Here is a 17,500-nt window from a genome sequence, read left to right as displayed (position 1 = left end):
ATACATCAGAACATTCAACACGCTATGTACATACATCACAACATTCAACACGCCATGTACATACATCACAACATTCAACACGCTATGTACATACATCAGAACATTCAACACGCTACGTACATACATCAGAACATTCAACACGCTATGTACATACATCAGAACATTCAACACGCTATGTTCTATACATTAGAACATTCAACACATTATGTATGCAATCTAAGAAAGAAAGAAGGAATGATCTTAAAACAATGATGAAGGGAAGATATATAAACAGAGTGACAGACAGAGAGAGCCAGGAACAGAAGGAGCGACGGATAGATTGACAAAGTGATAGACAGAGAGAGTGGCACACAGAAAAAAAGATAGACTGAGCGATAGACAGACAGAGTGACAAACAGACAGACAGAAAGATAGACTGAGAGAGCGATAGACAGTGTGATAGATAGACAGACAGAGGGAGCCATAAACAGACAGACAGTTAGACCGACAGACGAGTGATAAAGAGACAGACAGAGACGGATGAACAGTGGGGTAAAGAGATTGATTTAAGGAAAGACAGAAGACACTAACAACTCGTGTTGTACTGGAGAGATAGTGCCCCCTGCTGGCCGCAGGAGGAACCCTCAGAGAAACAACAGGTTCACCATGGTTTAATATGTATTATTATTATTAGTAGCATTATAAGTATCTTTATCAGAACCTTCAGTGAAATACCCTCAACTCTCCCACAACAACTGTGAGGGAATAGGATCAGGTTGCTAACGGAAGCCAAACAAGCATACACACTGGGGCAGAAATTGTGTGTGTGTGTGTGTGTGTGTGTGTGTGTGTGTGTGTGTGTGTGTGTGTGTGTGTGTGTGTGTGTGTGTGTGTGTGTGTGTGTGTGTGTGTGTGTGTGTGTGTGTGTGTGTGTGTGTGTGTATGGTGTGCATTTCCTGCATGTGATGGAAATAATTTCACCTCTGTACATTTACACCTCGCTGAAATCTGGAGTGGCTAATCTATATGTATAAGCATGTGTGGTGTGTGTGTCTAAGCCTTTTACAGGCTGCAGTATGTTAATTACAACCATGACCCGAAAAAGATGTAAACATCAATACAGGAACCTGGCCTCTATCTATCTACCAACCCAGAGAGAGAGAGAGAGAGAGAGAGAGAGAGAGAGAGAGAGAGAGAGAGAGAGAGAGAGAGAGAGAGAGAGAGAGAGAGAGAGAGAGAGAGAGAGAGAGAGAGAGAGAGAGAGAGGGAGAGAGGGAGAGAGAGAGAGAGAGGGAGAGAGGGAGAGAGAGAGTATTATTGTCATGCTTGGCAGCCCCTGAGCGGCCCCTGGGACGGTCCCTGGGAGACCCCTTCTACTGCCAGCTGTCTGTTGCCGTAGGGATCGAGACATCTCCAAAGCCGCACAATGCTAATGTAATCAATCACACACACACACACACACACACACACACACACACACACACACACACACACACACACACACACACACACACACACACACACACACACACACACACACACACAGAACCATATATACACAAACACACATATATACACACACACACACACACATGCAGCCTGGACAGCCGGTAATAGAACCAGCGGCTTTATTCATATTCATATTATTTCCTTGTGTTGGTTTCAAAATGTCCCTCGATTGGAGGAGCAGACTCCAACTACAGCTTCCTGGTGCCTCCCAGGAAGTACAAACCCAAACCCGAAGGAAGTCACCGGTAGGTCTCATTGGAGCTTTTTCTTAAAATCTGGTAAATAGCGTAACTTTAAGATGTTGGGCTTCAGGTAAAGAGGCCACCTCATTCCCTTACAGTGCGACACAAAGATGAACTCTGCTTTAACATGATGTGACCATGACCTTCAAGCTCTGGACCATATGCTCTGTACACTACTGTAAGACAACTGTCTAACACGACACTCTAACACAACACAACACTCTCTAACACAACTCTCTAACAAAACACTAACACAACACAGCACTCTAACACAAACCGGACAACACTGACAAAACACTCTGCCACACAAGACTAACTCAAAACACTTCCACAACACTCTAACACAACACTAACACAACAAAACGTTCTCTAACACAACTCTTAAGCAACTCTAACACAACAGTCTAACACAACGCCCACTCTCTAGCCCCTCCCCCTAACTCCACTTCTGGCTGAGCCTCCTAGCCCCGCCTCCAGCCCCCCTTTAGCCCCGCCCCCCAGCCTGTGGGGAGGTCCCAGTAGAGAGCTCTCTGGCAGCTCCCTGCTTGGTGGGGGGGGTCGCGTTGTAAGACAGGAGGCTCAGTGAGGAGGAATCACTCCTCAGGGAGGGGGAGGATGAAATCCCCTCCAACACACTCACCCCTCCCTCCTCCTCCCCCCCTCCTCCCCCACTTCCTCAATTAAGCTTCTCATTCAGGGCCATGATTACATGCTGCTAATTAACAAGCTAATCAGCTAATTACACAGGGGCAGGGAGGAGGAAGAGGAGGAAGAGGAGGTGGTGCCGAGTTAACAAAAGGTGTAGTCGGAGGTGACAACACGGAGGAGATAAGGAATCCTTTGATTCCATTTTTAATATTCCTCTCTGAGAGCGCGGTGCCTCCAGGAGACAAAAGCACCGCTCTCCAGATAGACACAGACGCAGACACACACACAAACACACACGCACCCACACACTGACACACACACACACACACACACACACACACACACACACACGCATGCACACACTGACACAAAGTACAGAGAACAGAGACTCAAGCACAGACACACGTTAAAGGTCAAATACTCACACACAAACATACAACTACAAGGTGAAACATACACCCACACACACACACTCACTCACACTCACACACACACGCACACACAAACACACACACACACACAGACACATTACAAGGTCAAACACACACACAAACACTCAAGGTCATGCTGCCAACAGCGAGCTACAGCTAGCCCGGAGTTCACGGCTCGGAATATAGATGGAGCCTTTACGGAGAATAATATATACAAAGGAATAACCTATGGTGTTAGTGAGTCACTACAACAGTAACAGCTGGATGTGTTAGTGAGTCACTACAACAGTAACAGGTGTACGGTGTTAGTGAGTCACTACAACAGTCTAACAGGTGTACGTGTTAGTGAGTCACTACAACAGTCTAACAGGTGTACGTGTTAGTGAGTCACTACAACAGTAACAGGTGTACGTGTTAGTGAGTCACTACAACAGTAACAGGTGTACGTGTTAGTGAGTCACTACAACAGTAACAGGTGTACGTGTTAGTGAGTCACTACAACAGTCTAACAGGTGTACGTGTTAGTGAGTCACTACAACAGTAACAGGTGTACGTGTTAGTGAGTCACTACAACGGTAACAGGTGGACGTGTTAGTGAGTCACTACAACAGTCTAACAGGTGTACAGTGTTAGTGAGTCACTACAACAGTCTAACAGGTGTACGTGTTAGTGAGTCACTACAACAGTAACAGGTGTACGTGTTAGTGAGTCACTACAACAGTAACAGGTGTACGTGTTAGTGAGTCACTACAACAGTAACAGGTGTACGTGTTAGTGAGTCACTACAACAGTCTAACAGGTGTACGGTGTTAGTGAGTCACTACAACAGTAACAGGTGTACGTGTTAGTGAGTCACTACAACAGTCTAACAGGTGTACGGTGTTAGTGAGTCACTCAGACAGTCTAACAGGAATCCCAGCAGCCCCGGATCCAACAGAACTCTGAAGGCAGGCTCTGTGTGGGCATTAGAGGAGCTACGTTAGCAGCTCGTAGCTGCTCTGTGTGGGCATTAGAGGAGCTACGTTAGCAGCTCGTAGCTGCTCTGTGTGGGCATTAGAGGAGCTACGTTAGCAGCTCGTAGCTGCTCTGTGTGGGCATTAGAGGAGCTACGTTAGCAGCTCGTAGCTGCTCTGTGTGGGCATTAGAGGAGCTACGTTAGCAGCTCGTAGCTGCTCTGTGTGGGCATTAGAGGAGCTACGTTAGCAGCTCGTAGCTGCTCTGTGTGGGCATTAGAGGAGCTACGTTAGCAGCTCGTAGCTGCTCTGTGTGGGCATTAGAGGAGCTACGTTAGCAGCTCGTAGCTGCTCTGTGTGGGCATTAGAGGAGCTACGTTAGCAGCTCGTAGCTGCTCTGTGTGGGCATTAGAGGAGCTACGTTAGCAGCTCGTAGCTGCTCTGTGTGGGCATTAGGAGAGCTACGTTAGCAGCTCGTAGCTGCTCTGTGTGGGCATCAGGAGAGCTACGTTAGCAACTCGTAACTGCTCTGTGTGGGCATAAGAGGAGCTACGTTAGCAGCTCGTAGCTGCTCTGTGTGGGCATCAGGAGAGCTACGTTAGCAACTCGTAACTGCTCTGTGTGGGCATAAGAGGAGCTACGTTAGCAGCTCGTAGCTGCTCTGTGTGGGCATCAGGAGAGCTACGTTAGCACGCCGCGGCCCCAGGGCGCCTGGCATTCCACCGTATTCAATATGACACGGATATGATGGATCGGTTCACGGCTGACCGATCAATAACACGCCTGCCAATCAAACATGACCTTTGAAACCAAGCTGATCGATTTGACAGCCGGCAGCATCATTGATCCCCAGATTAAGTTATACCATACGGTAGGGACATGTGAGACGGCCGGGTGAACTCTGAGTACAGAACCTCAGCAGGGTACCTAACATGGTAACGAACCGGGTACAGCATCACCGTATGTTAACTAACATAATAACTAACATGATAAAGGAACACCACATGTAAACGAACATGTTAACGGACCGGGTACAGCATCACCGTATGTTAACTAACATTGGTTAAAGGACCACCACATGGTTACTAACATGTAAACTAACATGTTAAAGGAGAAGGTACAGCACCACCGCAAGTTAACTAACATTTTAAAGGACCACCACATGTTATTTAACATGTTAACTTACATGTTAAAGGACCACCGCATGTTAACTTTAACAAACAGTAGAGAGAACAGAGATAACAGACGGTAAAGAGAGAGATAACAGACAATAAACAGACGGTAAATAGAGAGATAACAGACAATAAACAGACGGTAAAGAGAGAGATAACAGACAGTGAAGAGATAACAGACGGTAAAGAGAGAGATAACAGACAATAAACAGACGGTAAATAGAGAGATAACAGACAGTGAAGAGATAACAGACGGTAAAGAGAGAGATAACAGACAATAAACAGAGGGTAAATATAGAGATAACAGACAATAAACAGACGGTAAATAGAGAGATAACAGACAGTGAAGAGATAACGGTAAAGAGAGAGATAACAGACAGGACACAGATGGTAAACAGGGAGATAACAGACAGTAAAGAGAGAGAAAACAGACAGCAAAGAGATAACAGACGATAAAGAGAGAGATAACAGACAGGACACAGATGGTAAACAGGGAGATAACAGACAGTAAACAGATGGTAAACAGGGAGATAACAGACAGTAAAGAGATAACAGACGGTAAAGAGCGAGATAACAGACAGTAAACAGACGGTAAAGAGAGACAGCCTCTCCCCACCTCTATCTTCCTGAGGATGTGGGGGTCGTGGTGCTGGATGCCCTCCAGCAGCTGTGAGACCAGGGCTGTGGTCCCCTGACCGGCCACCGGGGGCGCCGGCGCCACCGACCCAGAGCTCCGCCCCTCGTCCTCCTCGGAGAGCAGCTCGCTCAGGGGGCCGGACTCTATGCTGTCGTCCAATGAGTGAGGGACGTCGCTGGAGGAGGAGGGGCTAAAGCGGCCGATGTTGAAGTGGTGATGTCTCGACTGCTGATGAGGAAATCAATGGTCTGTATTACAGTATAGTACAGTAGGTATGGTCTGTATTACAGTATATTACAGTAGGTATGGTCTGTATTACAGTAGAGTACAGTAGTGTAGCCTGTATGACAGTATGGTCTGTATTACAGTAGAGTACAGTGTGTGTAGCCTGTATTACAGTATGGTCTGTATTACAGTAGAGTACAGTAGTGTAGCCTGTATGACAGTATGGTCTGTATTACAGTAGAGTACAGTGTGTGTAGCCTGTATTACAGTATAGTCTGTATTACAGTACAGTACAGTAGGTATAGCCTGTATTACAGTATGGTCTGTATTACAGTAGAGTACAGTAGTGTAGCCTGTATTACAGTATAGTCTGTATTACAGTACAGTACAGTAGGTATAGCCTGTATTACAGTATGGTCTGTATTACAGTAGGTATAGCCTGTGTTACAGTATGTATGTATTACAGTAGAGTACAGTAGGTATAGCCTGTATTACAGTATGGTCTGTATTACAGTAGAGTACAGTAGTGTAGCCTGTATTACAGTATAGTCTGTTTTACAGTACAGTACAGTAGGTATAGCCTGTATTACAGTATGGTCTGTATTACAGTAGAGTACAGTAGGTATAGCCTGTATTACAGTATGGTCTGTATTACAGTACAGTACAGTAGGTATAGCCTGTATTACAGTATGTATGTATTACAGTAGAGTACAGTGTGTGTAGCCTGTATTACGGGGTAGGCCGTGTCCTCCAGGGGGAGGTAGCAGTCAGGGGAGACCTCGCTCAGGTCCCAGTCATCGATGTCCTGCAGGCCACGCTGGTCCAGATCACAGCTAGACCTCTGGACAGACAGACAGACAGACAGACAGACAGACAGACAGACAGACAGACAGACAGACAGACAGACAGACAGACAGAGGGCACGTTAAAGACTAGAACAACAGGCCACTGGGACAGGTGACAGGTGAACTGGTGAACTGGTGAACTGGTCAACTGGTCAACTGGTCAACTGGTCAACTGGTCAACTGGTCAACCGGTTAACAGGTCAACAGGTGAACTCGTGAACTGGTGAAGAGGTAAACATGTCGACAGGTTGAGAAGTGAACAGGTGGACAGGGGGACAGGTGGACAGGTGAATAGGGGAAGGTGAGCGGGTGATGACTGACCAGGGGGACAGGTGAAGAGGTAAACAGGTGAAGGGGGAAGGTGAAGAGATGACAGGGGGACAGGTGGACAGGTGAAGAGGGGAAGGTGAAGAGGGGACAGGGGAACAGGGGGACAGGTGAACTGGGGGACAGGTGAAGAGGGGACAGGGGAACAGGGGGACAGGTGAACTGGGGGACAGGTGAAGAAGTAAACAGGTGAAGAGGTAAACAGGTGAAAGGGGAAGGTGAGCAGGTGATGACTGACCAGGGGGAGGGCTTGGGTCAGGCTCTCCAGGTTGATGGCCAGCAGCTCAGTGTGTCTCAGCTGGTCAGGGAGAGCCAGGAACTCCTCCGAACCAAACCAGTGATCCTTCCCCTGGGAGAGGAGGAGGAGGAGGAGAGAGGAGGGGAGGTGAATGAGGAGGAGGAGGAGGAGGGAGGAGGAGGAGGAGGGAGGAGAAGGAGGAGGAGGAGGAGGAGGAGGAGGAGGAGGAGGAGGAGGAGAGAGGAGGGGAGGTGAATGAGGAGGAGGAGGAGGAGGAGGAGGAGGAGGGGGAGGAGGAGGAGGAGGAGGAGGAGAGAGGAGGGGAGATGAATGAGGAGGAGGAGGAGGAGAAGGAGGAGGAGTAGGGGAGAGGAGGAGGAGGAGGAGGAGGAGGAGGAGGAGGAGGAGGGAGGAGAAGGAGGAGGAGGAGGAGGAGGAGGAGGAGTAGGGGAGAGGAGGAGGAGGAGGAGGAGGAGGAGGAGAGAGGAGGGGGAGGAGGAGGAGGAAAGAGGAGGAGGAGGAGGAGAAGGAGGAGAAGGAGGGGGAGGAGGAGGAGGAGAGGAGGAGAGGGGAGGAGGAGGAGGAGGAGGAGAGAGGAGGGGAGATGAATGAGAAGGAGGAGTGGGAGGAGGAGGGGAGGTGAATGAGAAGGAGGAGCAGGAGGAGGAGGAGGAGGAGGAGGGAGGAGAAGGAGGAGGAGGAGGAGTAGGGGAGAGGAGGAGGAGGAGGAGGAGGAGGAGGAGAGAGGAGGAGGAGGAGAGAGGAGGGGGAGGAGGAGGAGGAGGAGGAGAGAGGAGGGGAGATGAATGAGGAGGAGGAGGAGTAGAGAGGAGGGGAGGAGGAGGAGGAGAGAGGAGAAGGGGAGGAGGAGGAGGAAAGAGGAGGAGGAGGAGGAGGAGAAGGAGGAGAAGGAGGGGGAGGAGGAGGAGGAGAGGAGGAGAGGGGAGGAGGAGGAGGAGGAGGAGGAGGAGGAGGAGTAGGGGAGAGGAGGAGGAGGAGGAGGAGGAGGAGGAGGAGGAGGGAGGAGGAGGAGGAGGAGGAGGAGGAGGGGAAGTGAAGGGGAGGATGAGCATAGAGGGGAGAGAAGGAGAGGCCAGTGGGAGGAGAGGAGAGGGGCGTGAGAGGAGAAGGAGAAGCTACAACCGGAAGTGTCTGGTTCTTGCAGCGCGGTGCCTCTACCTGTGGGCCGGGGTGCCGGGCGGTCCGCCGGGCACCAGGCGCTCGGGGGTCCGACTCCTCCCCAGAGGCCTCCATGTCGGAGCAGGAGGAGAGGGCCCCCCTGCCGGAGGAAGGCACGGGGGAGTCGGACGCCCCCCTGCCGGGCGGCGGGGTCGCCAATGGGCCCGGAGATGACGGCGGGTCCCGGGCGGGGCGGGGGGTCTCGCCGGTGGCTCCAGCCAGAGAGGAGGGCCTCTCGGGGGTCCGGCTCCCTTCACCTCCTCCGGGGGTCTGGAGGTCGGGGGTACAAGGTGGTCCGGTCAGCCCGATCGGCACGGCGCCGCCGGCTGAGACCTCTAAAGGACGCAGAGCCCCCGGAGGACGGCTCTGAGACAGACGGCGGCGCTGCTCTGAGTCAGCTCACTGAGGGACTCGTTTAAACACAGAAGAGGAAGCTGAACACACTTCTTATTACACAACAGCCCTGCTGCGTGGGGAGGAGCACACGGCCCACTGAATGAGGAGTCAGTAGAGAGGGAGTAAACTAGTAGTGGGCGACTAGTGTGAGTCTATAGTATATATATATAGAGTAAATAGAGTGAGTGATTGAGTGTGTGAATAGAGTGAGTGAGTGAGTGAACAGTGTGTGTGTGTGTGTGTGTGTGTGTGTGTGTGTGTGTGTGTGTGTGTGTGTGTGTGTGTGTGTGTGTGTGTGAGTGAGAGAGTGAACAGAGTGTGTGAGTGCCAGTCACCTGCAGGTGGGCGGGGGTCTCTGGGTAGCCTGAGTCCAGCTCCAGCCAGAAGGTGGCGCTGTGGTCGGGCTCCAGCAGAGGGAGCCGCCTCAGGCCCTCCTCCCCCTGGGAGAGGAGGCTGGCAGGGGGGCTGCCCGGCCCCTCCGGCCCCCCAGGGCTGGGGCCTGGGACCAGGGCCGCTCTCTTTGCCAGCGACGGCTGGGTGGGAGACGCTGCCCCTCCTCCTCCTCCTCCTCCTCCTCCTCCTCCTCCTCCTCCCAGCAGTGGACGCTTGGACGCCGACGGTTCACCCTGGTGGAACATGCCGCAATGCCTGCTGGGAGCACTGGGGGCGGGGGCTGATGTGTGGGTGGGTGTGGGCTCTGGGGGGCCGGACGGTGTTCCCGGCTGGATGCGGGTCTGGGTCTCGGGGTCCGGTCCCGGGCTGGGGTCCTGGAGGTAGTAGGGGTCCTGGGTCTCGGGGTCCGGTCCCGGGCTGCGGTCCTGGAGGTAGTAGGGCTCCTGGGTCTCGGGGTCCGGTCCCGGGCTGGGGTCCTGGAGGTAGTAGGGGTCCTGGGTCTCGGGGTCCTGGAGGTGTTGGGGGTCCAGGAGGGGGTGGGGGCCGTCCCCGGGGCTGTAGTCGCTGAGCTCAAAGGCGGTGATGCCGCAGTCCAGGGAGAAGTAGTCCCGGCTGCAGCGGATGGTCAGACGGCCGCAGTCGTCCTCCTCCGTCAGGTCGTCCACTCGGGTCTGGGGAGGAGACGAAGAAGCACTGAATATATGTAGCGCTTTTCTGGACACCCAAAGATGCTTTACAGTGAAGGGGGGACCTCCCTCAACACCACCAGTGGGTCGCCCCCACTGGGGTGACGCCCGGCAGAACAAACGCTCACCACACACCAGCTTGAGGCGGGGAGTGGGGGAATGAATGAGTCAGCCAATCATACAGGGGGAGCAGCATTAGCAGGATGTGCACCAGGTCCTGTTCCCGGGAGAAGGATGTGTGTGTACCAGGTCCTGTTCCCGGGAGAAGGATGTGTGTGTACCAGGGCCTGTTCCCGGGAGAAGGATGTGTGTGTACCAGGTCCTGTTCCCGGGAGAGGGCCTGCAGGATGTGTGATGGGTGGGCTTAGCTCAGGAGGAAGAGCGGGTCGACTTGTAACAAGGAGGGTGCTAGTTTGTACCCTAGCTGTTCCTAGTTGAGTGTCAGGGAAGCCTGAACAACCCTAACTACCTAACCAACCCTAACTACCTAACCAACCCTAACTACCTAGCCAACCCTAACTACCTAACCAACCCTAACCACCTAACCAACCCTAACCACCTAACCAACCCTAACTACCTAACCAACCCTAACTACCTAACCAACCCTAACTACCTAAACAACCCTAACTACCTAACCAACCCTAACTACCTAACCAACACCGTCGGTGTGAATGTGTGTGTGAGCCGTTGGAAGTCTCTTTGGACAAAAAGCCTCTGCACCTAAATATGTCTACCTGGTCCTGGTCTGGGTCCTGGTCCTGGGTGAGGATGTGTGTTAGGATGTGTGTTGGCTGAAGGATGTGCTGGTCTGTTACCTGGTCCTGGGTGTGTGTGTGTACCTGGTCCTGGTCCTGGTCTGTTACCTGGTCCTGGGTGTGTGTGTGTACCTGGTCCTGGTCCTGGTCTGTTACCTGGTCCTGGATGTGTGTGTGTGTACCTGGTCCTGGTCCTGGTCTGGTCAGTTACCTGGTCTGTTACCTGGTCCTGGGTGTGTGTGTGTGTGTGTGTGTGTGTGTGTGTGTGTGTGTGTGTGTGTGTGTGTGTGTGTGTGTGTGTGTGTGTGTGTGTGTGTGTACCTGGTCCTGGTCTGTTACCTGGTCCTGGGTGTGTGTGTGTACCTGGTCCTGGTCCTGGTCTGTTACCTGGTCCTGGGTGTACCTGGTCCTGGTCCTGGTCTGTTACCTGGTCCTGGTCTGTTACCTGGTCCTGGATGTGTGTGTGTGTGTGTGTGTGTGTGTGTGTGTGTGTGTGTGTGTGTGTGTGTGTGTGTGTGTGTGTGTGTGTGTGTGTGTGTGTGTGTGTGTGTGTGTGTGTGTGTGTGTGTGTGTGTGTGTGTGTGTGTGTGTGTGTGTGTGAGTACCTGGTCCTGGTCCTGGTCTGTTACCTGGTCCTGGTCAGTTACCTGGTCTGTTACCTGGTCCTGGGGGTGTGTGTGTTTTTGTGTGTGTGTACCTGGTCCTAGTCCTGGTCCTGGGTGTGTGTGTGTACCTGGTCCTGGTCCTGGTCCTGGGTGTGTGTGTGTGTGTGTGTGAGTGTGTGTGTGTGTGTATACCTGGTCCTGGTCCTGGTCCTGGCTGAAGGCCTGCAGGATGTCCGTCTGTCTGGTGAAGTTGCCGTTGGAGTCCTGGAGCCCCTGGAGGAGACGCTCCTTCAGGACCAGCACTGAGACCCGCAGCTGGTGCCACAGGAGCTGGACCGCCCTGAGACCAGAGAGAGACCAGGGAGAGACCGGCCGCACCCGGTGAGACCTAGAGCTCTGACCAGACCACACCCGGAGAGACCTAGAGCTCTGACCAGACCAGACCCGGTGAGACCTAGAGCTCTGACCAGACCCGGTGAGACCTAGAGCTCTGACCAGACCACACCCGGTGAGACCTAGAGCTCTGACCAGACCACACCCGGTGAGACCTAGAGCTCTGACCAGATCACACCAGGTGAGACCTAGAGCTCTGGCCAGACCCGGTGAGACCTAGAGCTCTGATCACACCCGGTGAGACCTAGAGCTCTGACCAGACCCGGTGAGACCTAGAGCTCTAACCAGACCACACCCGGTGAGACCTAGAGCTCTGACCAGACCCGGTGAGACCTAGAGCTCTGACCAGACCACACCCAGTGAGACCTAGAGCTCTGACCAGACCCGGTGAGACCTAGAGCTCTAACCAGACCACACCCCGTGAGACCTAGAGCTCTGATCACACCCGGTGAGACCTAGAGTTCTGACCAGACCGGGTGAGACCTAGAGCTCTGACCAGACCCGGTGAGACCTAGAGCTCTGACCAGACCACACCCGGTGAGACCTAGAGCTCTGACCAGACCACACCCGGTGAGACCTAGAGCTCTGACCAGACCACACCCAGTGAGACCTAGAGCTCTGACCAGACCACACCCGGTGAGACCTAGAGCTCTGACCAGACCTGGTGAGACCTAGAGCTCTGACCAGACCCGGTGAGACCTAGAGCTCTGACCAGACCACATCAAGACCCGTTGAGACCTAGAGCTCTGACCAGACCCGGTGAGACCTAGAGCTCTGACCAGACCAGACCGGGTTAGACCTAGAGCTCTGTTCACACCCGGTGAGACCTAGAGCTCTAACCAGACCACACCAAAACCAGTTTAGACCTAAAGCTCCAACTACACCAGACCAACCAGGTGAGACCTAGCCCTCTGTCTAGACCAGTTTAGACCTGGCCCTCTGTCTAGACCAGACCAGGTTAGACCTAGACCTCCAACTACACCAGACCAACCAGGTGAGACCTAGCCCTCTGTCTAGACCCCATCAGACCAGACCAGGTCGGACTAAAGCAGGGGGGGCACATGGATGAAGTCTGGCCTGCTCCAGGGCCGATGCTGCAGTGAGGGACTCAGTGGGTTCTGTCCCGTGGTCCCGGTCTCTCTGGACACGGCCCCAGTAGGCCTGCTCCACATTCAGGTTGGAATTCATCAGGGCTAGGCTTCCCACAGGGGAATTTCCAACAACCAATGAAAAGTGTGTGTTTGCACGGGCCCTGAGGAACCAGGACATTTTCCAAACATTAATCCTCGTTTGTGCTCTGAATCCCTGGAGATGTCGCTGCGCAACACCGTAGGTCAGTGCTCCGACTTTAGATTTGTGTTCCCTTTTTGTATACTTCTGAGTGTGCGACTACAAAATCAGCAGTTAGCCTATGAAGCTCACTCTTTCTGTAACCATTCCACACTAAACAAAGTGTGGCCCCAGTTTACGAGTTTAACTAGACTAGACCGGGTCGGACTATAACCAACCTGGACCGGAACAGACCAGACCGGACCGGAACAGACCAGACAAGACCACATCATGTTGTGGGGCTCTCTCCTCTAGAGAAGGACACCATATAAACTATCTCCTTTAGCCTTATGACTTCTACAAGTGTTGTTATCAGCATGCAGCCCACAGACAGACTTTTATGGGCTGTCGGTGTCTCGAAACACAAGCCTCTCATCCACAAAGATTAATATCGGTAGGGGAAAAACAGTTATCATCAAATTCATTAATTTTTGTCTTTGAACCAAATAATGGAACCAAAATAAACAAAGTTGTTTTGATACGACAACAAAACCATGAATATTGAATACGTCAACAGGGTATTTTTTTAACATTTTACATAATCAAGTATAATCACAGAACTTAAGTTATGTACTCGTCTGAGTATGCACTGCAGGGCCGGCGATCGGCATAGGCGAGCTAGGCGACCGCCTAGGGCGACAAATGCGTTGGGGGCGCCCTCTGGTGGCGACCTTAATTAAAAAATATATCAATTAAAATATACGACGCGAACGAAGAAGCGAGGGGGCACGGGAGCAATTGTCAGGGCGGCCCGAAACCGTCAGCGTAGCACCCCCCCCCCCCCCGCTCGCAAGACCTGTCCAGGGCGCAAGTTGATTTCGAGTCGCCTAGGGCTCCGAAACGGCCAGCGCCGGCCCTGATGCACTGTATTTAATTTGCCAACAGATGCTGTTTTTTATGAATGTGATTATACACGTTAAATGATATATTGTCAATAAAACAAGTAGCTAGTTTCAAATATATGACAGATTTATTTATATTCAAATATATATATATGTTAACACATTTTAACAAAAAGGATAAACAAGAATCACTTGTTGTCTACTATCATGTTGATGCAGTAGGAGGTTCTACTGATGTCTCCTATGATGTTGATGCAGAAGGAGGTTCTACTGGGTTCTACCTGATGTCTACTATGATGTTGATGCAGTAGGAGGTTCTACTGGGTTCTACCTGATGTCTACTATGATGTTGACTGAGTAGGAGGTTCTACTGGGTTCTACCTGATGTCTACTATGATGTTGATGCAGTAGGAGGTTCTACTGGGTTCTACCTGATGTCTACTATGATGTTGACTGAGTAGGAGGTTCTACTGGGTTCTACCTGATGTCTACTATGATGTTGACTGAGTAGGACAGCAGCTTCAGAGAGAACTCCGTCTCCAGGAGAGCGTGGATCTGCTCCACATGGTCCGAGATGTCCTCACAGATGTCCTAGACACACACACACACACACAAACATACACAAGAAAGAGAAAGGGTCAGTTGAAAGGATCAGTAATATAAATTACAAATGCCTCATAAGAATAATAAACAGCAGACAGCTGTCCCATAGCCTGGCTAGTGTTAGCATTAGTACCACATCATCTGCTATCACACTACTGTCCCATAGCCTGGCTAGTGTTAGCATTAGTACCACATCATCTGCTATCACACTACTGTCCCATAGCCTGGCTAGTGTTAGCATTAGTACCACATCATCTGCTATCACACCACTGTCCCATAGCCTGGCTAGTGTTAGCATTAGTACCACATCATCTGCTATCACACTACTGTCCCATAGCCTGGCTAGTGTTAGCATTAGTACCACATCATCTGCTATCACACTACTGTCCCATAGCCTGGCTAGTGTTAGCATTAGTACCACATCATCTGCTATCACACTACTGTCCCATAGCCTGGCTAGTGTTAGCATTAGTACCACATCATCTGCTATCACACTACTGTCCCATAGCCTGGCTAGTGTTAGCATTAGTACCACATCATCTGCTATCACATTAACTCACAGAAGGCTTCTAAAGAAAGATCTCAAGGAAGCACTACAAGAGGTTCTGTGTTCCTGTTTTAAACTATTAATCACTTCCTCATGGAACACACTGTACTTTGGAATCCAAACAAACACAAACACAGTGTTAGCCTGACACTGAGAAAACACCCAGCAGACAGACAGACAGACAGACAGACAGACAGACAGACAGACAGACAGACAGACACATACGTACTTTGAGCTGTTCTGCCACGATCAGAAGTGTCCATGTAAACCCGGCTAGTCTGACCCTCACACTGAGGAATAACCCAGCAGACAGACACACAGACACACAGTCTCACAGTAGCCGGGTTTACATGGGTTGGTAACGGTACTTTTATGCGCCCCAAACTGATTCGCGATCAATCTATATTCGGCACTGCTGCCCAACTTGTATTGCACCATGGCAAATCTCATTGCCAACGCAATTGGCTTTCGTAGAGTTAGCTCCTTTGGCGATCTATTTTTCGTGAGCTCTCATAATTTGTAGAACGACTGCCGACTCTGCCGATCCTAAAATGTTCTCGCCATTCCTGCCTAAATTCAAGTAACACCACTCTCTCCCACCAGTCTTAGCTGCGCACTCCCATCCAAATACGTCTTGTTTGCGGCGGAGGAGGGGGTAAATATAAAGACCGGACGAGCTACTGACGTCGCTGTGCTGTCCTCCTTCTTCTTAATTGAAGGAGCAGGCAGAAAAAAATCTCTCTCCAGCTGGGCTTTCATTAAAAGCAAAAACATAAAAATGACGTCCATTATGTCGCCTCGTTCCAGATGTGTCAAATCCAGTTGTGTGCGAGAGAGGCATTCGAACATATCGATTACCACTTTTGTAAATGCCATATATACAGTAAATTCGGATCGCAGGATAGCATTAGATCTATTCCAATTAGAAATCTAATCTGATCAGAAATGTTCATGTAAACGTGGCTACTGAGGAATATACAAGCAGACAGACAGACAGACAGACAGACAGACAGACAGACAGACAGACAGACAGATATGGGATAGTTTACAGTACATTAATGAGTCGTTTTTTTTTCAGTCTGAACCAATGGCCAATGTGTGAGAAGTGCTATGGTTCTGTAACCATGGCAACAGCATCCTTGACAACACCAGTCTTGGCACCTGAGGCTCCCTGCACCCTGAATATAACTGGCCCAACCACGCAGGAATGTAGGTCAGATATACCGGCCACTTGGATAGCAAACACCCTAACCCTGGCTCAGCTAAAGCAGGCCTGAGCTGTGGTCAGATGGTCCAAGTCTGTTAGCAGGCCTGAGACTGTTAGCAGGCCTGAGTCTGTTAGCAGCAGGCCTGAGTCTGTTAGCAGCAGGCCTGAGTCTGTTAGCAGCAGGCCTGAGTCTGTTAGCAGCAGGCCTGAGTCTGTTAGCAGCAGGCCTGAGTCTGTTAGAGGCCCGAGTCTGTTAGAAGAACTGAGACTGTTAGCAGGCCTGAGTCTGTTAGCAGGCCCGAGTATGTTAGCAGGCCTGAGTCTGTTAGCAGGCCCGAGTATGTTAGAAGGCCCAAGTCTGTTAACAGGCCTGAGTCTGTTAGCAGGCCGGACTGGTGGAGGGAATTATTCAAGTGGTGGAAAGACATTGGGGCGTATTTCATGATGGTTTGAGAAGAACAGTGTGTGTGTGTGTGTGTGTGTGTGTGTGTGTGTGTGTGTTTAGTGTGTGTGTGTGTGTGTGTGTGTGTGTGTGTGTGTGTGTGTGTGTGTGTGTGTGTGTGTGTGTGTGTGTGAGAGAGGGTGTCAGTCAGTATTACTAACTGTATATAAGACCTGCAGATGAGTACTAATATCCACATCACACACACACACACACACACACACACACACACACACACACACACACACACACACACACACACACACAGTTGACAGTAATTCACTCTAAATGGAGTGCAACGTCAAATCCAATCAAAATGTCCCGCCGACATCAAAGCATCGCGTCTGTGGCTCCCCCCACACACACACACACACACACACACACACACACACACACACACACACACACACACACACACACACACACACACACACACACACACACACACACACACACACAGCGCTAACCTTCACAAAGACTTCTCACTCAGAGATAACTGGTCTCACTAGTCCACGCATCACAACGCATCCCAGGGTCAGAGCGGTCTCAGGGGGGAGCAGAGCGCATGAAGGCCCAGGGAGCGGATTGGGCTCTAGTCTACAGCCTGGAGAGCGCTCTGATTGGGGTCTAGTCTACAGCCTGGAGAGCGCTCTGATTGGGGTCTAGTCTACAGCCTGGAGAGCGCTCTGATTGGGCTCTAGTCTACAGCCTGGAGAGCGCTCTGATTGGGCTCTAGTCTACAGCCTGGAGAGCGCTCTGACTGGGCTCTAGTCTACAGCCTGGAGAGCGCTCTGATTGGGCTCTAGTCTACAGCCTGGAGAGCGCTCTTATTGGGGTCTAGTCTACAGCCTGGAGAGCGCTCTGATTGGGGTCTAGTCTACAGCCTGGAGAGCGCTCTGATTGGGCTCTAGTCTACA

At 51.3% G+C, this 17,500-nt stretch overlaps 1 protein-coding gene across 1 annotated transcript in view; it reads right to left on the bottom strand.

Moving 5' to 3' along the window:
* Window positions 1-17,500, bottom strand: part of akap6 (A kinase (PRKA) anchor protein 6) — a 31,765-nt gene that overhangs the window by 368 nt on the left and 13,897 nt on the right. Inside the window, exons 4-11 of the mRNA XM_056589814.1 lie at window positions 14,266-14,375; window positions 11,413-11,560; window positions 9,379-9,845; window positions 9,117-9,330; window positions 8,386-8,655; window positions 7,207-7,317; window positions 6,530-6,637; window positions 5,551-5,799 (exon numbers count right to left, since the gene is read on the bottom strand). Coding sequence (XP_056445789.1) covers window positions 5,551-5,799; window positions 6,530-6,637; window positions 7,207-7,317; window positions 8,386-8,655; window positions 9,117-9,330; window positions 9,379-9,845; window positions 11,413-11,560; window positions 14,266-14,375 — 1,677 coding nt within the window. The remainder of the gene's footprint in view (window positions 1-5,550; window positions 5,800-6,529; window positions 6,638-7,206; window positions 7,318-8,385; window positions 8,656-9,116; window positions 9,331-9,378; window positions 9,846-11,412; window positions 11,561-14,265; window positions 14,376-17,500) is intronic.

The sequence above is a fragment of the Gadus chalcogrammus genome, chromosome 5, assembly GCF_026213295.1.
Source record: "Gadus chalcogrammus isolate NIFS_2021 chromosome 5, NIFS_Gcha_1.0, whole genome shotgun sequence".
NCBI lineage: Eukaryota > Metazoa > Chordata > Actinopteri > Gadiformes > Gadidae > Gadus > Gadus chalcogrammus.
Note: the sequence above shows the minus strand (reverse complement) of the source record. Positions and strands in the feature narration are given on the sequence as shown.